The following is a 24,644-nucleotide window of genomic DNA, read 5'->3' as shown; positions in this document are numbered from 1 at the left end:
CAGATTTGCCTGATCCTTAATAAACTTAGATTGGAGCAGTTAACCAGTGTTTGAATTAACATGGTGCCAGAAGCCAATCAGCACAACCAGATTACTTTCTAAAAAAAAACCCAGAACCTAATCAACTATTACATAGCTCACCTAAATGAAGCTTTTAGTAGACTCCAGCAGCCACTGTACCAATAATTATCATGCAGAAAATAAATTCTAACAAAAGTGATCCTGACTTTGACAAGTTGGCCCCTTTTCAAAGTGAAGGTTTATTTGGCAATTTGCTATCTTTATATTTTTCAAAATTCAATTAGCACTATATAGCCAGTATTGTGCTGACATGCTGTTAACCATATACATGCATACACCCATACACAGACAGACATACATACACAAATACATAATTTCAAGTCTTGGGCTCGGCCAATGTTGGTAAATAAGAATGCTTGCCAATAGCTTTCCATGGGATGGTGGTTCTTCCTGGGGTTTTCCCAGGCTCTTCCTCCACCAGTTATACTGGCCACCATGTACAGCCCATCTTGTGATGAAAAATGGCATTAAATCCCATACATACATGCATGCATTCATACATACATACATACATACATACATACATACATACATACATACATATGTACATATACACACACAGAGTAAAACAACAGCAACAGTAAGCAGAATTAACTGATGTGGATTAGTCCTGAAAAGCTGATGGTCTCAAACATGGGAAAGGAAGTATACTTTGAGTCTTGATGTGTTGAAAGTAAAATTGTTTTTACTCTCTCTGTATACTACATGTAGTTCATGATCAGAACATTTAAGGATAAGGCCGATAAATGCATGTAACAATCTTCAGATTTTGGTAACAGGCGACCACTGGCCTCTCAACCAGTAAAAAGATAAAAACTGGTGGATGGGCCTAAGGAACTCGGGGTACCATATAGACTCGCATATATACTTGCTAGCACAAGGTGCAGCAAATCCGCTTCTGTGCAGTTTGTTAGTGAGTAATCAGTATAACAAACAAGACAGACCCCGATCTGCTGGTGTATTATGCTGCAGCAGATTAGGATATTTATTGTTTGCAGTTTTACTCAACTTATAAGTGTGTATATATGGTATCCAAAGCAGGTTCCAGGTATAATGGTGATCTAGTTAATCACATTTTTTTTTGAGTATGTGTAAAACATTCCTTAGTTAACATTGCAACTTGATTGTTTTTTCCATTGGCTTATAAATTGTTTTCAGTTTTTCCAATGGCTTATAAATTGTTTTCAGTGTCCAGAAATTTTATGAAATCTCGAGTCTCAGGTTATTTTGATTCATGATGTACCACTGAAAACAGTAAAGTCAGGATAATGATGGTACATTCTGGACAGGGCATAAAACACATAAACCAATTAAAACATCATTCTTTTCTATGATACAAAAACTGAGGCACTATAATGGGTTGACCAAAACCGGAGATAAATACAGTTTTAATTCTTTTTAGCAACATTTATCTTTAAATGGTTTCAAGAAGATAACCACTATCCACCTCTATATGACAGATCCATCCCTGCACAACAGATCCATCCCTATACAACAGATCCATCCCTACATGACAGATCCACCTCTATATGACAGATCCATCCCTACACAACAGATCCATCCCTACACGACAGATCCATTTCTATATGACAGATCCATCCCTATAAGACAGATCCATATGACAGATCCATCCCCATAAGACAGATCCATTTCTATATGACAGATCCATCCCTAGAAGGCAGATCCATCCCTAGATGACAGATCAATCTCTATACGACAGACTTTACTTGATGCCAATCAAAAGCATTGAGCAGAGCTTGAAATATGATTTTTTTTCATTGATCCACTGGATCACCATCTTTACTGATCCACATGTTCATATTTCTCTGCATAAAGTGCACAACATCACATCCTGGTCGGGGACATATTTCAATCATTCATATCAGTTTTCTCAAGCTCTGTGACACTTTAGCACCTTTTTCTCTTGACTACATTTACAAATGCACTCTCTCCTGTCATCATCCTAATTTCTGATATTTCTGTATGTTTTTCTTGCCATCATCTAATATTTTGTTTTTCACTGGCAGCAGTACACCAGCAAGAACTTCTACATCTTTCTAATTGCAATGCAATGAATATTTATCAACAACAACATAACAATAAAACCCGTTCTTTGGTATAATTCTGCATTATTTGTTGAGAAGGCCAATAATGACCTTTTCCAAATGCCATATGCCCTATCACACTTAATATTGTCAGTACTGAACTTGTACACTGGGTCAAGATACCAGTCTAGTTCAGCATGCACACTGTTTTAACAATCAGTGTACCAGTCTATTTCATCAAGCATGCTGTTTTAACAATCAGCACTCTTGTTTACTTCATGCATGGAACAACACATGGCCATTTCCAGAGTCATTCATGGCAACTTTTCAAGTACATGACTTGGCAGGTATTCAATTAACATAATAAACAGATCTCATCAAAGGAAATGCAACCTAATGACTTATTAGATATAGCTTTTTGTTAACTTATCACAGCAACCAGGGAAAACATTATATGATCCAATGGATTCATGATCCATTTGCAAATTTCATGATTGCATGTAACCAAATAAGGGTTAATTTCAGACCCTGCTTTGAGTGACCTTGAAGTGGCAGCCATTCTTAGAAGCAGATATTGTTCATGCATATGTAATTGCCTTGATCTGCCACTACAGCTGAGGACTCACATGAAAAGCATGCATTCCACTCATCCAGTTCCTAAACCAATCCACATGTACAATGCACAGTTAACCTATTAAGAGTAACCTATTACAACATAAAATGAGTAGTCATATATAGGTCACATTTACCAATGAATAAATGTTTATTCCTACTTCCGACTGAACTGTTCACAAACAGTATTTGTTGTAGGCCAAGATGCATGCAGCATGTAAATATCTATGTGGTCATGAACTGAACAAATATTTAACCTACGTAAATCATAAATGATAGGTCACAGTAACCTTCTTTGGTTATAAGGTTATAGTTGAAACAGATGTGTCCTATTAATAAGTTTTATAATTCAAAAATGAACATCACTCAATAAATGACATTGAAACAAACATTTTTTTTAAAAAAAAGAAACATCAGTAAATGTAATATTTCCTTCAAAAACAGGTTTCTATGTGGTATTTGAAATCGGTAAATGGAGACTACATCATATGCAGAACTAGATGGATAAAAAGACAGATTGGAAGAACACTGAAGAGCCCTGAGATAAGTGCAGACTGATTTGCTTCAACACAGTTTATTTATGGGGAAAGTCTAAATGCTTCCAGACAAAGTCCAAGTCCCTGGCTGCTTGTCACATCAAGCATCTGCAGTAAGCTGTGATTTGGTCCATACACAGCTGAGCCATGGTTGAATATGGATCTATCAAGCATCTACAGTAAGCTGCAAGCTGGTCCATACACAGTTGAGCCATGGTCAAGTTTAGGTCTTTCTAATTTCCTGTGTAACCAGAGTAAGAACATCTAGTCCACTCTCCAATCTCTATTTTATTTTTACATCTGTCCTTTACGTATCTAATATGTAAAAGGAATGCTAGTTTACAGTCCAAAACAAGTTGGAATAAAAGAAGTCAGATAGAATTTCGGGTCATTATGAATTTGATGTACACTATACACATAACCTGCAGTGTTAGATTTGGAAAATTTGAACCTGTTTTTTTTTCTGATCATTTCTGAACACTTCTAAACATAAGTGTGGTTTAAGTACTGACTTTTTTATGCAAATATTTGGCTGAAGTACTGAATTCTTTAAGCATATATGTGGTTGAAGTTCTGACCTCTTTTAAGCATATATGAGGTTGCAATTCAGAAATGGTTTAAGCAGATATGTGGTTGAAGTTCTGAACTCTTTTAAGCATATATGTGGTTGAAGTTCTGAACTGGTTTAAGCATATATGTGGTTGAAGTTCTGAACTCTTTTAAGCATATATGTGGTTGAAGTTCTGAACTCTTTTAAGCATACACGTGGTTGAAGTTCTGAACTCTTTTAAGCATATATGTGGTTGAAATTCTGAACTATTTTAAGCATATATGTGGTTGAAATTCTGAACTGGTTTAAGCATATATGTGGTTAATTTCTAACTTTTTTAAGCATATATGTGGTTGAAGTTCTGAATTCTTTTAAGCATACATGTGGTTGAAGTTCTGAACTATTTTAAGCATATATGTGCCTGAAATTCTGAACTGGTTTAAGCATACATGTGGTTGAAGTTCTGAACTCTTTTAAGCATATATGTGGTTGAAATTCTTAACTGGTTTAAGCATATATGTGGTTGAAGTTCTGAACTCTTAAGCATTCATGCGGTTGAAGTTCTGAACTATTTTAAGCATATATGTGGTTGAAATTCTGAACTGGTTTAAGCATATATGTGGTTGAAGTTCTGAACTCTTTTAAGCATATATGTGGTTGAAGTTCTGAACTCTTTTAAGCATGTATGTGGTTGAAGTTCTGAACTCTTCTAAGCATATATGTGGTTGACGTTCTGAACTCTTTTAAGCATATATGTGGTGAAAATTAACTGATGTAAACATATATGTGGTTTAAGTTCAACATTATGCATCCTCTCTGGTCCATACCTGATCAAAAAAGTCCCTGACATACAAGGACTAGTCAAGTCCTTGATTGTAGAAAAGAATGACAATATGTTGGCCTGAGGTACACCCACATCCTGGATACAGCTTTTAGTATGGCTGGTTGCTACCTTAACTCTTAAACTGTTCTTTGCAAACTCTGGTATATAGACAGGTAGACAGCCCCTTAAACCTTGGCTGAATACATTATTCACTGGTGTCATAACCTTTCAATTCAAACAAGATGGTTACTTTATGAAAGCTTCTCTAATACCGTGTTCCCATCATGAATGCCACCCCCACCACCGACCAGCAGCCACACACTCTTTATGGCGAGAATATCTTGGCGCCAATGAGTTTGTGTTCAAAAGTATCCTTCAAGAAAGGCCACCCCTCTAACATGACCAGCAGACAACAAATTAAAGCAAAAATGTAAAATTTACTCGTCACAAGCTACCACATTTTATTTTAATATGTCTCCAGCACCAATATTTAATTATGGTACAGTAAGTAATCCGATTATCTTTCCCGATGTCTGTTTCTGGCTGTCAGGTTTTCATAACTGAAAGAAGTATTGGTCAATGTACATGTACCACTAAAGTTATTATTATACCATTAACACAGACATTTACTGGAAATGTGGTCAACATCGTTTCGACAGAGCTTTGGGCTTCACAAAGTGTATTCTTTTTTTTCTTTTTTTTTTTTTGTAATTTATTAAGACAGACGTAATTGTGTAGACCATAACATAGATAGGCTAATTATAGATTCTGTATGATAAACACAGACACAGAGAAATTAACCTTGAACAAAACAAGGTACCTGACAATGGCCAAAAAATCATGTCACAGTACATGTACCACTTCCTTTATAACAAGGCATTTCATTTATGAAAGTTTCACCTGCAAAATTAAATTACAGTACTGTATAATTATCAACACATGTATAAATCATTGCAAAACTTTAACATGTCATCAAGGAAATGAAGATATATTACTTTAAAATAAAAAGTAAAAGTTATTTGACTTGACCAAAATAGGTCAAGTTCACTTGACGAAAATTTTGCTGGGAGACTGAAAAAAACAAGATCATAAACGATAACGAATATATTCTGTCACTGTGGGAAAATGGAGTATATGGAAAGAGAATTACTTTAATACGAAACAACATATGTACCAAGATTTAAATAACGTTTTTGAAGGTTTTGCGATGTGCATGCCAACAATACCCCACTCACATTTCATGCCTAAGAATAAGAACTATTAATTTATGTTACCTTGAATTAACAGCTTTTTTAGACAAGAAGAACATTTTAATATATTATGCTACTTTTAAATGAAGATATTAACTGCTTTAAGTTATATGTAGCTTTCCTCTGGAAAGGCCATCCATCTTGTAAGGCCACTTTCCCGTATAAGAGGGGGACCACTGTAAATAATACAGTGTGACTAAATGGTCTGGGGCCCAGAGTAGCCGAGTGGTCTAAAGTGCTCTCCATTATGGATCACTGCCATCTCACCTCTGTTTGCAGCGGTTCGAGTCTCGATTTCAGCCAATGTGGGTATGTGAGAAAGCTTGCCAGTAGCTTCTCATGGGTTGGTGGTTCTTTCCAGGGTTTTCGCGGGCTCTTCCTCCACCATTAATACTGGTCGCCATGTATATCGTGTGCTGAAAAATGGCGTTAAACCCCACAACAACAACAATTAGATGGTCTTTCTGTTTCTCTGGCATCTGAATCCACAATGAAAGTCTGACAGTAGTAGTTTGGATTCAATATTTCAGAGGAGTCTACCACTGGTCACTCATTCCATGACCTTGCAAATTATCAAGTACAGCTTGCTAGTTTTTTGGAATGGCAGCTGGAAGGGTGACTAGTAATTTCCAGGTTTGGGTACTGGTATTAGAAGCTATAATGAATGCTACATTTTCCTATTCAAATATTCGTGGAATAATTTGGATAGAAGTGTAATTTTCCTCAATCGTTTTTTTCTGCTTACTTCTTTTCTTGGTCTACCTTGGTATTTATAGACAACTCCCCTACCATGCTGTGCTGCACTGAAAACTCTGTAAACTCAATCATCTAAAACTATGTCAAACTATGTTGAATGACATTCAAGTGGCCATTAAATAACACTTTAAATAACAATGAAGTGTCCATTGAATGACACTAAAGTGGCCATCAAATGTCACTAAAGTGGCCATTGAATGACAATAAAGTGGCCATTAAATGACACTAAAGTGTCCATCAAATGACACTAAAGTGGCCATTGAATGACAATAAAGTGGCCATTTAATGACACTCATGTGACCATTAAATGACATTGAAGTGGCCATCAAGTGACATTAACTCATTAACCCCTGGTGCCACATTTAAGTGGCAGGAGGTAGTAACCTACTGCCGAGCTCTGTAGCATCAAGGTCATGTAAGATACACTAAAGTCGGTGGTATTATAGAAAGGTAGACATGTAGCTCTACAATGATAGCAAATAATCTGGAAGTTCTAGTTGCACTACAAAATACAGAGGGTAAAACCTAATTTTTTGGACCCAATTTGTTTCCACCCAAAATTTGCCCGTGGTTGGAATCCCATTTTGTGTCCATATTTTAGACTTTTTGGTCTCAGATCTAAGGCAGACCAGTCTGAACTGCACACAGACAGATGAACCTTTGCAAAAACTAGGACAAGATGGGCATTTGGAATAAAGAGTGGTCTCGATACAAAAATGATGGGTCCGTCAAGAAAAAAAAAAGAAAAAAAACCCCCCAACTTTTACCCTTCTGCTCATGCGTGAGCGAAATAGGCCGATGAAAAATTATGTTTCTAACACAATTAGGAATTATGTTAATGGAAAATCACTTGGAAATCAATGTATTAGAATGTATTCAGAAATAGCCCACAAAATGTGTTTCCTACTCGCATTTCAGGTGAAAATGACAAAAACCTCCAGGGGTTAGTGAGTTAATGTGGCCGTTGAATTACACACAAAGTCTTTATATGTGGGGAAACATTTTGGAACATATATTTCCCTGTCATTGATATAATATGATATCTGTGCAGTTTGCAGTTGAAAATGTCTTAAAGGAAAGTATATATGGTAAGCTGAATGATTCCATACCAAAGCTACTTGATTTATCTTGTCAGTTCACTAAGTGGTCACCCATTATGTTCCTATTTTCACTGCTAGACCAAGAAGTTGGGTTCTGGCAGGACCATGGTGTTAGCCATGGTTCAAGTACAGAGATAAGATAACATGCTGAATTACATGAAATACTAGCTACTTCACCAGTCAAGGTAAATAAACTTTGCCACCACTGGAATATTAAACTGTTCACAACACCTGTACTGGCAGAACTCTTCCCAAAATTGGATTGGGTTTCTGAAGCAATGAAGAAAGATATGCACGTGTACAGACTTTATCATCTTTCAAGCCAATGAATAACCATACAGGTGCATAGAACTACAACAACAATGCATTGTTCATGTGTGAAGTCATGAATTTTGAGTTAAACCCAACATAATCTATGATAGTATAAGAAATCATACACATAATCTATGATGGTATAAGAAATCATACACATAATCTATGATAGGATAAGAAATCATACAAACCTCTTCACTAAGATATATGGGTACAAACTACCATATATACTTGCTTAATAAGTCCAACTTCAAACTGCACAGACCCTGTCCTGCCATGGATCTATCAACTTAAAACTGAAATAACCCAGACCTGCCATGGGTCTATCAACTTCAAACTGAACAAACCCAGACCTGCCATGGGTCTATCAACTTCAAACTGAACAAACCCAGACCTGCCATGGGTCTATCAACTTCAAACTGAACAAACCCAGACCTGCCATGGGTCTATCAACTTCAAACTGAACAAACCCAGACCTGCCATGGGTCCATCAACTTCAAATTGAACAAAACCAGACCTGCCATGGGTCTATCAACTTCAAACTGAACAAACCCAGACCTGCCATGGGTCCATCAACTTCAAACTGAACAAACCCAGACCTGCCATAGGTCCATCAACTTCAAACTGAACAAACCCAGACCTGCCATGGGTCCATCAACTTCAAACTGAACAAACCCAGACCTGCCATGGGTCTATCAACTTCAAACTGAACAAACCCAGACCTGCCATGGGTCTATCAACTTCAAACTGAACAAACCCAGACCTGCCATGGGTCTATCAACTTCAAACTGAACAAACCCAGACCTGCCATGGGTCTATCAACTTCAAACTGAACAAACCCAGACCTGCCATGGGTCCATCAACTTCAAATTGAACAAAACCAGACCTGCCATGGGTCTATCAACTTCAAACTGAACAAACCCAGACCTGCCATGGGTCCATCAACTTCAAACTGAACAAACCCAGACCTGCCATGGGTCCATCAACTTCAAACTGAACAAACCCAGACCTGCCATGGGTCCATCAACTTCAAACTGAACAAACCCAGACCTGCCATGGGTCCATCAACTTCAAACTGAACAAACCCAGACCTGCCATGGGTCTATCAACTTCAAACTGAACAAACCCAGTCCTGCCATGGGTCCATCAACTTCAAACTGAACAAACACAGACCTGCCATGGGTCTATCAACTTCAAACTGAACAAACACAGACCTGCCATGGGTCTATCAACTTCAAACTGAACAAACCCAGTCCTGCCATGGGTTCATCAACTTCTAACTGAACAAACCCAGACCTGCCATGGGTGTATCAACTTCAAACTGAACAAGCCCAGACCAGACATGTGTCTATCAACTTCAAACTGCACAGACAAAGACCTACCATTGCATAATGTGCCATCAGATCTGGGTCTATGCTGTTTGTTAGGAGTAATCAGCAGAACAAACAAAAGGGTCCCTGCCAGCAGATCTGGGTGTATGATTATTGCCACTTATCAAGTAAGTATGTATGGTAAATGAAAGCATACCATGACTGGGTTTATCTAAGATTCAAATTCTGGCCCTTATTTGCAATTTATTCTTCTGGCATTGATCAAAATCAAATTATTGAAAATTGTGATAGAATTCCAGTTCAATAGGATCCTTCCTTTCCACTTTCATTGCAAAAATAGTGCTGATGAACATGAAAACTGCCCTATATGTAAAACTTAACAAAGATGGGGCAGACACCCAAGCATAACATTATAGCCCTACCACTGTCATGGTGGAGCATAAATGAGTCACAGATATTAGTGGTTTTACAGCTCCAACCTTTTAAAATAAAAACTATGGAAAGGTTGCTGTTATTATGGGGTTCAATGCCATTTTGCAGCACACAATAGGCTATACATGGAGGCCAGTATTACTTGGAGAAAGAACCCTGGGAAGAACTACCGACCTAAGGGAAGCTACTGGCAAGCTTTCTCATATACCCACATTGGCCGAGCAAAGACTCAAAACCACACACAGATGAGATGGCAGTGATCTGTAATGGTGAGTGCTTTAGACCACTTGGTCACCCAAGGCCAGTATGAAGTGGAGCTTAACACATAAAGATATGAATAATGATTCATGAAAGATTCTGGAACTTTTAAATTAAAATTGAAAACATAACCACACAACTCAAGCTGGTGGCAAAGATTAAAGCATGGTATAGAAACTTGTTATATATAAAACTGATTCAGTTTAAAAACTCTTTAGACAATATCTTGATTTTAAAAGCAATAAAAATGACTCAGTACTGGCAAAAAAGCATAAAAGTTTGCAAAATTTAGCGAGGAGACTAAATTCCCATATTTTTCATAATGAAAATTATTATGATACAATATATTAAATATTTAGCAGACCATGAATCTACAGTACATACCAAACATACTTGACTGCTACATTTTACGAAATTTTTATCACACTAAAATCTTACAATTTACTGAATGGTGAACTCACACTGGTAGCAGAAGTTGGGGACTTTGCTGCTCCCATCTGGTACAAAAGCTGTTGGGCTTGTCTCAAGGCAAGCACATTAGGAGGTGTGGCACGACCCCTTGCTGAGGAGGAGGAAGAGGATTCCACCATACTCTCACGATTCTTCTCTTCTCTCTCATCAAAATCCTTGCCTACAGAAAAGTCAACTTTTATGAACTGTGAAAATTAAACTAATCAAAATTCTAAGCTAACTTCCAGTCATAAATTGGCACTAATATATCTGTAAATTGAAACAAGGACTTTCATGATGAGACCAAAGTCCTTATTTTTGGAAAAACATACGTCATCAACTGGATAAAAAAATTTCAGTGGCAATTCACTAAAACTGGGAATTCAACACTTGAAGGACCTCAAACAAATTCCTGCAGAAAGTGTGACATTAACTTGGATGGTAACTTTCCTTACAGTATCATCCAGTTTGACACTGACTTGGATAGTAACCTATGTTGCAATAATGATAATAGTGAGATGCTTACTTGGACCATGTTACAATAATAACAGTGTGACATTGGCTGGGATAGTAACCTTCCTTTCATGATGATATCAGTGTCATACTGACTTGGATATTAACCTATGTTACAATAATGACAACAGTGTGACATTTCCTTGGTTATTAACATTCCATACAATAATAATATCTTAAACCATAAAGTAATCTTTTGTTTAGCAAGCAACAAAATAATATACATTATGCAAGAACATGGAAAAAAAGAATCAAAAGAGCCACAAATACACATACATAGACAGAGGATCAGGAGAGCCAATAATGCCTGTACATGGACAGAGGATCAGGAGAGTCAATAATACATGTACATGGATAGAGGATCAGAAGAGAGCCAATAATACACGTGCATGGACAGAGGATCAGGAGAGCCAATAATACATGTACATGGACAGAGGATCAGGAGAGCCAATAATACATGTACATGGACAGAGGATCAGGAAAGCCAATAATACATGTACATAGGCAGAGGATCAGAAGAGAGCCAATAATACATGTAGATGGACAGAGGATCAGGAGAGCCAATAATACATGTACATGGACAGAGGATCAGGAGAGCCAATAATACATGTACATGGACAGAGGATCAGGAGTGCCAATAATACATGTACATGGACAGAGGATCAGGAGAGCCAATAATACATGTACATAGAGAATCAAGAGAGCCAATAATACATGTACATGGACAGAGGATCAGAAGAAAGCCAATAATACATGTACATGGACAGAGGATCAGAAGAGAGCCAATAATACATGTACACGGACAGAGGATCAGAAGAGAGCCACTATTACTTGTACATGGACAGAGGATCAGTTGTTGTTGTTGTTGTTGTTGTTGTTGTGGGGTTTAACGCCATTTTTCAGCACGATAGGCTATACATGGCGGCCAGTATTAATGGTGGAGGAAGAACCCGGAAAACCCCGGAAAGAACCACCGACCCACGAGAAGCTACTGGCAAGCTTTCTCACATGCCCACATTGGCTGAATCTTAGACTCGAACCGCCGCAGACAGAGGTGAGATGGCAGTGATCCGTAACGAAGAGCGCTTTAGACCACTCGGCCACTCGGGGCCCCGGACAGAGGATCAGATGAAAACCACTAATACATGTAATACATGTACATACACAAAGGATGAAATGAAACACTTATTCATGTATATGAAAAAAGGACACTAGTTCTTTAGTCAGAAGTCTTGTATCTTAATTGTATGAACTCATCCTGGACAGAGGGAAAGAAATTTCCACCTCCATCAACAAGAATTAAGAATCCAACCCAAAGATACATGAAATGGAACTAAATAAATACTAGATCCTTGGCAATGGGTGCATTGCACAGGGCCCCACTAACTACAATTTATTTAGCAAGGCCTTAAACGGAGAATCTTGTGTTGGGAAAGTTAGATTAATGGACATTGCAGGGCTGTAATGATCCTAAATTATGATGTGCAATGCTGGAATCCAACTCAATCACTACCTAAGCAAAGTAAAGCTGCAGTTCAGATTTGGTCGTAGTTTGAAAACCCTCAGTCAAGTAATGCTACAAAAACAAAATCAGGAGGACATATAACCATAGCCACACATCTTCTAAATCTTAATCTGGAATGCCAGAAAAATAAATAATTTAAAGTCTCATTACAACACAAATCTTTATGCCAAATCTGCTTGAAATCCAACAATCCCTCATCAAGTAATGCCGAGGAAACCAAAATGAGGAACAGAGATGAGGGGGCAATAACTCCCGTACATCTTGTGTATTGAAATTAATTTAAGAATTTATCAATATAAAATATGTGCCAAATCTGGTTAAAGTAAAACATCCATTGTTATGTTATGCTGCCGATACCAGATGCAAAATAATTACTCTAAATGCTGTGACTAAATCATACAGTGTCTCATCAATATAGAGCTGCATACCAAATTTGGTTGTAATCCAATCACACTGGAAATGTTATGCTGTGGAAGCAAAAGAGTGACATATGGGCCATAAGTGGCCTTACCTGCTCTAAATTAGGCACAAAAATCTGAAATTCACTCTTTTATGGTTCATGAACATAAGCTGCATATCAAAATTCAAATAAATCACAGTAAAGTTAATCCGATTTAAATTTAAACAATTCCTAGTGAAGTAAATTAGTTAAAATCCAAACATTCCAAGTAAAGTTTATTTAGTTACAATCCAAATATTCCAAGAAAAGTTTATTTAGTTACAATCCAAATAAGTCCAGGTAAAGTAATTGATTTAAAATCCAAATGATTCCAAGTAAAGTAAATTTAGTTAAAATCCAAATATTTCCTAGTAATGTTAATTTGCAGAAAGCAAACTTCTGGCATAGGGAGAACATGTTTACTTCAGCGGTTGCCAAATTTCCTCCAACTGGACCCAAACAAGATTTATTTGTTGCATGCAAAATTTAATTCTGTCATGCTAACTTTAAGATCTGTTGATAGGTGGTCGATCAGGGGCCAACACACAATATAATCTAATCAAAAACGAAAAACACAACCAACATACAAGACAAGCTAATCAAAGGCCAAAACACAACCAACACACAACATGAGCTAATCAAAACCTGATTATTCTGCCAACCTTGAAATCTCAGCATCATGTGTTAATTCCAAGCCAAAGAACAAAGCTGAGCTAGATGGCTCAGTTCCAATTTTTGGGGGACCATGCAGCTTTCAGTGATAAAACTGCTGCTTATAGGTAATCAGGTAAACCTCCAGGGTGGGGGCTACTAATTCTCCCTCTCTGTAATATTTTCATAGAAGGCATAAAAGTGACTTGTCTTATAAGTGAGGGAGCCTTATCTTGAGGGATGTTCCAACAAATGCAGTGTCCAATAGTGAATTAAAACACAATTACAAAGTATTAAATTATGTGAAATCTTATAATTGGTTTTCTAGAGCCAACTATAGTGGAACAAATTAAGCAGCAGTGACATGCAAACATTTTGACCAATCAAATGCTATCCAGAACATTTTGACCAATCAAACGCTATCCAGAACTGTACCAGCATCATTAAAGGGGCATCAGTACACTATGGGGGCATTATAATGGGGGATGTCTGTATCCTAGCAACTTTCAGGCAGGGGCCAACACAAAATATGGGGGGGGGGGATGTTGATATCCTAGAAACTTTCAAGCAGGGGAAAAAGCACAACATGGGGGATGTATGTATCCCAGCAATTTTCAAGCTGTACACTGACTTGTGACAGACTTCAATCTCAGAACCTATAGATCTGATAATAAGATTCCCTGATTGCATCTACAAAATTGACATTTCTCATAGCAGGGGGGAAAAAACAAAGCAGAATCCTTCAAATTCCATGTTACTGACTTCTTTCATAGACAAGTTCCAGAAAGTCAAACTTTTGGACTCTAAGCTTGACTTTCAATAGTTCCCAGTGGCAAAAAGAAAATCTCAATAAATATAAAATTATAACAAATTGACTTTACATATATTGACCTACAGCCAAACATGCTAATCCCAACTGACCTTACATGTATGTACCTGAAGCAAGGCCTATTGATCCCAACTGACTTTATATATATGTACCTGAAGCAAGGCATATTGATCCCTGCTGACTTTACATATATGTACCTGAAGCAAGGCCTATTGATCCCAACTGACTTTACATATATGCACCTGAAGCAAGGCATATTGATCCCAACTGATTTTACATATATGTACCTGAAGCAAGGCCTATTGATCCCTGCTGACTTTACATATATGTACCTGAAGCAAGGCATATTGAAACATGCTAATCCCAACTGACCTTACATATATGTACCTGAAGCAAGGCCTATTGATCCCAACTGACTTTATATATATGTACCTGAAGCAAGGCATATTGATCCCTGCTGACTTTACATATATGTACCTGAAGCAAGGCCTACTGATCCCAACTGACTTTACATATATGCACCTGAAGCAAGGCATATTGATCCCAACTGATTTTACATATATGTACCTGAAGCAAGGCCTATTGATCCCTGCTGACTTTACATATATGTACCTGAAGCAAGGCATACTGAAACATGCTAATCCAACTGACTTTACATATATGTACCTGAAGCAAGGCCTATTGATCCCTGCTGACTTTACATATATGTACCTGAAGCAAGGCCTATTGATCCCTGCTGACTTTACATATATGTACCTGAAGCAAGGCCTAATTGATCCCTGCTACTTTACATATATGTACCTGAAGCAAGGCATATTGATCCCTGCTGACTTTACATATATGTACCTCACGCAAGGCATACGGATCCCAACTGACTTTACATATATGTACCTGAAGCAAGGCATACTGAAACATGCTAATCCAACTGACTTTACATATCTGTACCTGAAGCAAGGCATATTGATCCCTGCTACTTTACATATATGTACCTGAAGCAAGGCATATTGATCCCCGCTGACTTTACATATATGTACATGAAGCAAGGCATATTGATCGCTGCTGACTTTACATATATGTACCTGAAGCAAGGCATATTGATCCCTGCTGACTTTACATATAATCTCCTGAAGCAGGATTGATTCCTATTGGACATATTAATTCAAGTAACCAATATTAATGCTAATTTCTGAGTTTAACAATATTTGTGTAGTGCTGAGTGTTAATCTTTCTAACAAAATGCATGTACACAGCTGTATATTTTATTCTTTGCTGTCTTGAATGCTACAAATATATTTTCTCTGCAGAATTCTCTGAATCTGAGTTGGATCTTATGTGTAGTTAAATTCATTCCTCTGCCTTTCTGTCTGTATATTTACCAATCTCTCAATCTAGTGTTTGACATGCAGTGCCATATACATTTAATGCAAGTGTCCATCTTATCACTATCACAAAAACACTGAGAACAAAAATGATATGATGTGACAGATCATTACTCACTCTTTGAGCTCTGTTTCTCTGTATCCAGTGAATGGGCACTCTCCAGTTCTTGTTTAGATGCTGACTCTGGGATCTGTACATGCTGTATACTGAGCTTGTGACACACTTCAAATGCTTGACCAATGGAACGAACAATCCTCATAGCTTGCTCCTGTAATTACAGAAAAAACAAAGTTCTAACAAGAGGATTAAACTCAATTATTTTCATCATGAAACAGTAAATTCCTTAACTGGCTACCTGTTTTACATTAAGTGAACAAATACTAGCAAATTGCTGTAAAAAAAAAAAGAGAAAAAAGTACAAAATGTCAACCAGCATGAATTACAGCACAATCAAAGTTTCCAGTTTCCAAAACCAAATTTCTAAAACCAAATAAAACTTATGTAACACTTCTTGAAACAAATATATACTTATGTGTTACAACTGACATTAAATATATGCATACATGTTACACTTCTTGACACATAGATCTTTTTGGTACTGGTGATCACATCCGACAATGGATCAGTATCAGTGGAAAGCCCTCCATTGATTTCAGGATGTTTTCTGTCAAATTTGGTCAAATTCTACTGATTAATTTTTGAAAAGTTGTTTAAATGATTTTATATTTTTGAGAAAGAATGGCCATATTTGATGCTGGTTGGTATCTTTAAAAAACCTTGAAAGGTCTTCATGCTAGCGGCAAAGATACTTTGTCAAGTTTGGTTACATTTTATTCAACAGTTTGGAGAAACTGTTTAAAGCTTTTTCTAGTCTTAGTAATGGAGGCCATATTTATAGAAATATGTATGGTCTGCATGCCAGGATGCTTTCTGTCAAATAGTTTAGCCAGCAATTTTGTTGAAAAATTAATGTAATGGTCCTTTTGGTTTATTATTTTATACTAACAACAGCAATTATTATTAGAAAACTGGCATCAGATGTATACATTTAAAAGCTCACAACACGAGGATATTCTCTGTCGCAAATTTGGTCAAACAAAACTGAGCAGCTTTTGCAAAAAAAATCATTTGAATGTTTCTCTTATTTTAAATCACAATGACCATATCTGATGGTGGATTAGTGTTATGAATATTTAATTTAATTGTTTCTTTGTTAGGTTTATTTTTTAAATTTCATTACATGCTATTGTAATGTAGAATTGTATGTTGGATTTGACCTTGTCCAAAACTGAGTTCATTTCTGCTTGACCTTATTGACTTTAAAAAATTTTTTATTTCATTTTATGTAATCTAATAATAGCTTCATTATTCTCATGGTGTATGAACACATCAGGATTTTTTTCAGGTAAACAAGAAGGTGTAAATATGTTGATCTGGGTCAGGGGTTTGGAGTTAGCTAAGTGAATTTTACAGGTTATTGTGTTGTAAATAAACAGGACTCATTAGATCATTCTAAAAGGTTATTTTCCATTAGGTAATGTTTAATTTTTGAAAATACTAATTGTGACCTCAGGTCAAGTAGAGAACTATATAATCTTGTGACTGTGAGGATTTGGTCATTTGTGCTTTAACATCTAGCAAGTTGTATTAGTTGTGACCAGTTTGGGCTGCATTTTATTTTCTTCAATTTATTGAACTCATGTGATTATTTTCTCTGGAAATACAAAAGTGCTCTGATAAAATGCATGGATAAAGACATTCACTAGAATTTATAATATATTCAAACCTGGAATAATATTACTGTGATTCAACAAAAGACTGTTGACACATCAGCACTCCATAAGCTATAACAGACACGTCATCATCTTCAGTTTAGGATCTCTTTGGGACTTGGACTTGTACTGCATTCTACTCAGGACTTTAAATTACTAGGACTTGTGTCTGATCTAATTCTTGGATTATTTTGGGATTTAATCTGCAACACCATAAGTTCTTTTTTCTCATTTTCACTTTTGTCTTCTAGGGAAATAAATTGTTTGTTAAATTTTAGCTTGTTGTCCTTCACTCTTTTCTGTTTCTTATTTTAAGAGCATCAACTCATAACAATTATCATCATTTGTATAAATCTTAAAGATCTTCATGCCAGGATACTCTGCCAAAAATATGAGCTAGTTCTGTCAAGTGGTTAAAAGGTTGCTTCAAGTTATTTCCATTTTTAGTGACAGTGGACATGTTTAATAGCAGATCAGCATCAGTTGCATGAAAAATTGAAAGCCCTTTATCTTTCTGTCAACTTTTGGTCAGATTCGGCTTGTTTTCTATTTTTTAAATTTAAAACTTTTAAATATTTAAAGCATCTCAATATTTAGCAACTTTTCTGTTTTTAGTAACATTGCTACCTTTTGAAGGTACATAAGCATCATTTGTATGACCTTTAAAAGTCTTTCTGTGATTTTGTTCAGAATTTATTTTAACAGGTCCTTTATATTGTTTTAACTAATTTTAGTAATGGGGGGGTGGCCGAGTGGCTGAGTGGTCTAAAACGCTATCACTGCCATCTCACCTCTGTCTGCATAAGTTTGAGTCTCAGATTCGGCCAATGTGGGTATGTGAGAAAGCTTGCCAGTAGCTTCTCGAGGGTCAGTGGTTCTTTCCGGGGATTTCCCGGGTTCTTCCACCACCATTAATACTGGCTGCCATGTATAGCCTATCATGTGCTGAGAAATGGCGTTAAACCCTACAACAACAATAACAACAACAGTAATGGGGGCATATCTGATTGTGGATTGTCATCATTTGTACACATTTAAAATCACATTTAAAATCATTCCAGGATGCACTATGCCAAATTTGATAAAAACTGGTTAAGTGGTTTTTTAAAAGTTTAAAATACTAACAGTCAGTGGACATTATCATGTACAACACACAGTGCATAATGGATGCAGCACCATGCTACAAGCTCAACTGGCCAGGTGAGCTAATAATAATAATAATATCAAAACTAAAGTTTTCATTTTAACACAAAAGACAAAGACTCATAAGCAGTTTACAAGGTCCCATATGAAATAAATTATTTAAGAACTCAAAGATACTTTTGCCTACAAAGTGTGGCTAGATATCATTCCTAAATACATGGATACATAGCACATGCTTTTTTGTAGGTGTGTGTGAGCGGGAATGTAGCCTCTATTTTCAAACTAGCAAAACAACTGTTATTGCATCATTTTTGCAATATACATTCCAGTCTATTGGTTTATGGATGTGGCACATATAGTTTTGTACTCCTTGGAATCAGTCTAAATTGCATTGTACTGATACTACATGTGTAAATTACTCAAAGCTCTTAATACACTCCAATAACATGAAATGATAACCATTCTGTAGCACCAACTGACTGGTTCTCCAGATGAATGGTGTAATTCTGATTGTTTGAGAGAATATTTGACATGTTTGGTAACTAGTCATGATAACTGATGTATACAGACTTGATATGAATCAGCCCTTCTAATGAGTAGTAAAAAACAGCACAAACCATGGCAGTAGTACTCGTAATTTGGCACAAAAGCACCAATTACTCATTTTTTAGCATATTATGTGTATGTATTTTCCAGCATGACTCTGTACAAAGGATAAAAAAGGTAAAAAGGAAAAGTGAGTGCAAAAAGGTTTTAGTCTGCAAATAACTATACAATACATTGCTCAATAAACATATTAAGTTGATCGTCTTTCACCATTTAACCATCCCATTGTTAGACACAGCTACCGTCTCTTCTGGTAAACTAAGATACAAAATCTGATAACAATCCATCAAGTTGATAAAAGTAGACACAACTTTCACCATTTAACCATCCCATTGTTAGACACAGCTACCGTCTCTTCTGGTAAACTAAGATACAAAATCTGATAACAATCCATCAAGTTGATAAAAGTAGACACTGCGAACATCACCACTTCCAAAAACCAAACAATTTTCCCCTTAAGTCTGAAATGTATGATGACCTTGACCATTGACCTTTTTGGTGCAACATCTTATAGGTTGTTCCATCTGCACTAGTGAACTTGCATGCAAAACCTAATGAAATGAAAAAACAACCTATCTATGAAACAAGCTTTCAAAACCTTTTAATCATTCCACAGTGAATTTACCTTGGCATTTGACATTAAAAGTCCATGATATAAATATTATTCCTAGCAAACCAATGTGACATATCTGATGACAACTCATCAAGTGATATGCACTGAAAACTGAAATTTCGATGCGATAATCCTTAACTAACGTATTGCCCCACTTTAACCTTGACCATAAAAGTTTATGACCTACAAGCTACATGGACAGTTTCTGCCCTGATTCAGTTGTAGACAATATATAATGATGATCCACTGATATCAACAGGAGATAATTGGCCATACAAATTTTAATATGTGTATTTTAAGCCTGTCTTCTTCAGGAAGTGGTCCTAACCTTAGCAGCAATGGCCTTTACAGATCAAAGATACTGAGAATGTAGCAAGCAAACAAAGGAATGGAGAAAGAAAAAAAATAACCATCACAGAATAGGGAAATGCTTTGCTGGAAAGGAGATATCATTTCAAAATTCATGTGTTAATCAAAATATCAATGAGTATAATGACCATGGCAGGAGTACTTAATCCTGAATAAGGTTACCAACTGAAGAGATTACACACACATCTTGTTGAGGCATACATTGAAACAAGTCTATTTTGTTCTATATATACTTGTTATACATGCATTAGAAAGTTAATTCAATCAGAGTAATTAATGTTTAGCTGCAATTACTGTTTCTTAAATAGAAAATGAATTAGGAAACCACAAATCTCAATTATCAAGTGCACCCAGCTTAAATATTGTGGAAATACCCATGAGTAATCAGACCCTCCCAGTGCGTGTAATGATGTTGATTGTACATGCATTACATATGAGGGAAATCTCCTTGCTCATCAGATAGTCTCCATGGGTGTAATGATGATGTCTGTACCTCCACTACATATGGGGTAAATCCCCATGGTAATCAGATAGTCCCAGTGGCTGTTATGATGATGTTTGTATACTACATCACATATGATGGATAGTCCCAGTGGGTGTGATGATAATGTCTGTATATGCATTACATATGGTGGTAAACCCCTTGATAGTCATATTGTCTCAGTGGTTGATCAAAGTCTTATACAATTATGATGACATTTCCCAGGGGTTAATGTCTCACCCATGAACACAAAGTTCTCCAATACCAGAAGTTAGTGTCTCATCCATGAACGCAAATTCTACATTCCCAGGGGTTATTGTCTCACCCATGAACACAAAGCTCTCTATTCCCAGGGGTTAGTGTCTCATCCATAAACACAAAGCTCTCCATTCTCAGGGGTTAGTGTCTCATCCATCAACACAAAGTTCTCCATTTCCATGGGTTAGTGTCTCACCCATGAACACAAAGTTTTACATTCCCAGGGGTTATTGTCTCACCCATGAAAACAAAGTTCTCTATTACCAGGGGTTAGTGCCTCATCCATGAACACAAAGTTCTACATTTCCAGGTTTTATTGTCTCAGCCATGAAAAACAAAGCTCTCCATTCCCAGGGGTTACTGTCTCAGCCATAAACACAAAGCTCTCTATTACCAGGGGTTAGTGTCTCATCCATGAACACAAAGTTCTACATTCCCAGGGGTTATTGTCTCTGCCATGAAAAACAAAGCTCTCCGTTCCCAGGGGTTAGATTCTCATCCATAAACACAAAGCTCTCCATTCCCAGAGGTTAGATTCTCATCCATGAACACAAAGTTCTCAATTCACAGGGGTTAGTGACTCATGCAACAACACAAAGTTCTCCATTCACAGAGCTTTGTGTCTCATCTGTGAAAACAAAGTTCTCTATTCACTGAGGGTTAGTGTTTCATCCATGATCACAAAAATATAGTCACAGGGCTTAGAGTCTCATACATGAACACGAAGTTCAGATTTGATTTTTGTTTGCATTCGATTTATTACTTACAGTCTCTGCAATGCATTGTTTTGTTTTCATTCATTTCGAATGAAAGGGCAATGCGTCTATGTTAGTTGGGTTTTCAAGTTTCAAGTGTAATGGGAGATAACTATTGTTTTCACACCTTGTCCTAATAAAAATGTGCTTTAATAAAATAGTAAATGTGTCCAATGCAAAACACAGGAATTTACAATAATGATTTATGTAACTGCAAATACAATAAATGTAAAATGTGCTTGTAAAATATGTCAGCAAATTGTATTAGTTTCCTTCATATTAAACTAATCAGATGCAACCACTGGTGATCTCATTACATCTATCTGCCTAGAAATAATTGATTTGAAACACAATCATGATGTTCGTCCATGATATATTCTGTTTACATTTATCATTCATTATTCTGTGTTTATATTGTTTTCTTCATAATGGATTTAGTTCATTCACACTCATTCTTACTTTCATTTGCGTTCATTCTGCATTCCATTTCCCTTTCACTAGTAATGTAAACTGTTTCAGGGTATTTAGTAATACTGCATTTATGTTTCCGGGTATTTAGTAATACTGTATTTAAGTTTCAGGGTATTTAGTTGTTGTTGTTGTTGTTGTAGTGTTTAACGCCATTTTTCAGCACATGATAGGCTATACATGGCAGCCAGTATTAATGGTGGAGGAATAACCTGGGAAAACCCTGGAAAGAACCACCGACCCATGAGAAGCTACTGGCAAGCTTTCTCACATACCCACATTGCCTGAATCCAAGACTCGAACCCATGCTGACAGAGGTGAGATGGCAATGATCCGTAACGGAGAGCGCTTTAGACCACTCAGCCACTTGGGGCCCCCCAGGTTATTTAGTAATACTGCATTTAAGTTTCAGGGTGTTTAGTAATATTGTATTTAAGTTTCAGGTGGGTACAGTAACTGATATTGAGGATATAAGATCTGAAAAACTTGAACATAGAATCCTAATCTTGACATCACTGGGAAGAAATGAATCACACGCAAACTCTTGGAATTAAGGTTTATGTTTTGCCACAGATTTTATATTAAAAACTTACACTTATAAATCTCCAGGTGTTGGCATGTATAGACAGTGGATACCTTATCTCAGCCAAAATAAATGTTTATAGAGAAAATATTTTATTTAAATGATATAATGTTATTGTCTCACTTGTTAATAGATATTAATTTCACTTTTCTGCCTGTTACAACAGCATTGCCATTTACACTGGACAACAAATTTTTACAAAAGTCATGTTACTGAAATAAAATTAGTCAATTCTTATCAATTTTTATGTGCTGAACACGAATATGACAGTCAAATTGCAAAATTGGCTCTAGTTTTTTTGTAATCTGCAAGAAATTAATGTTTACATAACGAAATGCATTCCAATAGTAAAACGTCAACTGTAATAGCCTACCTATAAAAAATCAAGTCATTGACTACATCTTAGATTTCTTCGCCTGTCTCTTGTACAGCTGTTCGGGAGCATCTCTGAGGAGTGTCCAGCAGTAGTCAGCCAGCATTGTAGTGGACCATTTTCCCTGGTATCTTTGTTCCATTGTTGCGATATCTTGATGAAAACGTTCGCCGTGTTCATCACTAATAATACCACAGTTGCTAGGAAAGAAATCCAAATGGGAATGAAGGAAGTGAATCTTTAGAGACATATTGCAGCCAAGTTTCTTATACTTCATCAACATGTCTTCTACTAGTTCCTTATAGTTTTCTGCCCTAACATTTCCGAGGAAGTTTGTAGAAACTAGGCGAAAAGCATTCCATGCTTGTTTCGCGTCACCTTCCAGCAAGTTGTTGAACCGGTCATCTTTGAAAAGCTCTCGAATCTGAGGACCCACAAAAACTCCCTCTTTAATCTTTGCTTCGCTGAGTCGAGGGAATTTTTCATGCAGGTATCGGAATGCTGGCAAAGTCCGGTCAATGGCTTTCACGAAGTTCTTCATCAAACCTAGTTTGATGTGAAGGGGTGGTAGCAAGATTTTCTGAGCCTCAACCAGAGCTGGGTGTTGGATATTCTTCTCTCCAATGGCTACATTCTGCCTGTGAGTCCATTCCTTCCTCATGTAGTGCATTTCCCTTGCTCGGCTATCCCACTCGCATAAGAAACACATGTATTTTGTATATCCTTGCTGCAGTCCCATTAAAAGGGCAACTACCTTCAAATCACCACAGAGGTGCCAGCTGTACTTGTTATACTCAATGGAATTCAGTAGCTGCCTTAAGTTATCGTATGTCTCTTTCATGTGGACAGCATACGCTACTGGAATAGATGGAAGAATGTTTCCATTGTGCAAAAGCACAGCCTTGAGACTCAGTTTCGAAGAGTCCACAAATAGTCTCCATTCTTGTGGGTCATGAGTGATTTTTAAAGCATTCATGAGGCCCTCAATATCGGAACAGAATATCAGATTACTTTCCTTTCTGAAGAAAGGCTCCAATTGCTGGTGGCGCTTTCGATATGCAGTAATTGTGACATCTTCTTCTAGAAGATTCCATTGTTGGAATCTTGATCCTAGCAATTCTGCCTTGTTCTTTGATAAGTCCAAATCACGAATCGGGTCATTTAGTTCTTCCTGTGTTATTCTGTGTGGGGTTGATGATGCACCACAGTGAAAATCTGGATCACTGCATGCTGATGGACCAGGAGAAGAACAGGTCGACTCACCTTTGTCTTCGTCAGATGAATCAAGAGAATATTCTGCTGGAGGTTCTGGAATAGGAAGTCCCTCACCATGTGGAACTGGTCTCAATG

The 24,644-nt window shown here is 36.9% G+C and overlaps 1 protein-coding gene across 3 annotated transcripts in view; it reads right to left on the bottom strand.

The window, feature by feature from the left end:
- The window catches only part of LOC149779250 (carboxyl-terminal PDZ ligand of neuronal nitric oxide synthase protein-like), a 139,654-nt gene that overhangs the window by 20,442 nt on the left and 94,568 nt on the right, over positions 1–24,644 (bottom strand). For all 3 annotated transcript variants that reach the window (XM_089939835.1, XM_089939834.1, XM_089939836.1), the window contains exons 7-8: positions 15,991–16,141; positions 10,548–10,717 (exon numbers count right to left, since the gene is read on the bottom strand). In XM_089939835.1, coding sequence (XP_089795961.1) covers positions 10,548–10,717; positions 15,991–16,141 — 321 coding nt within the window. The remainder of the gene's footprint in view (positions 1–10,547; positions 10,718–15,990; positions 16,142–24,644) is intronic.

Source organism: Sinohyriopsis cumingii, chromosome 17, assembly GCF_028554795.1.
Source record: "Sinohyriopsis cumingii isolate HCF-2022 chromosome 17, ASM2855479v2, whole genome shotgun sequence".
NCBI lineage: Eukaryota > Metazoa > Mollusca > Bivalvia > Unionida > Unionidae > Sinohyriopsis > Sinohyriopsis cumingii.
Note: the sequence above shows the minus strand (reverse complement) of the source record. Positions and strands in the feature narration are given on the sequence as shown.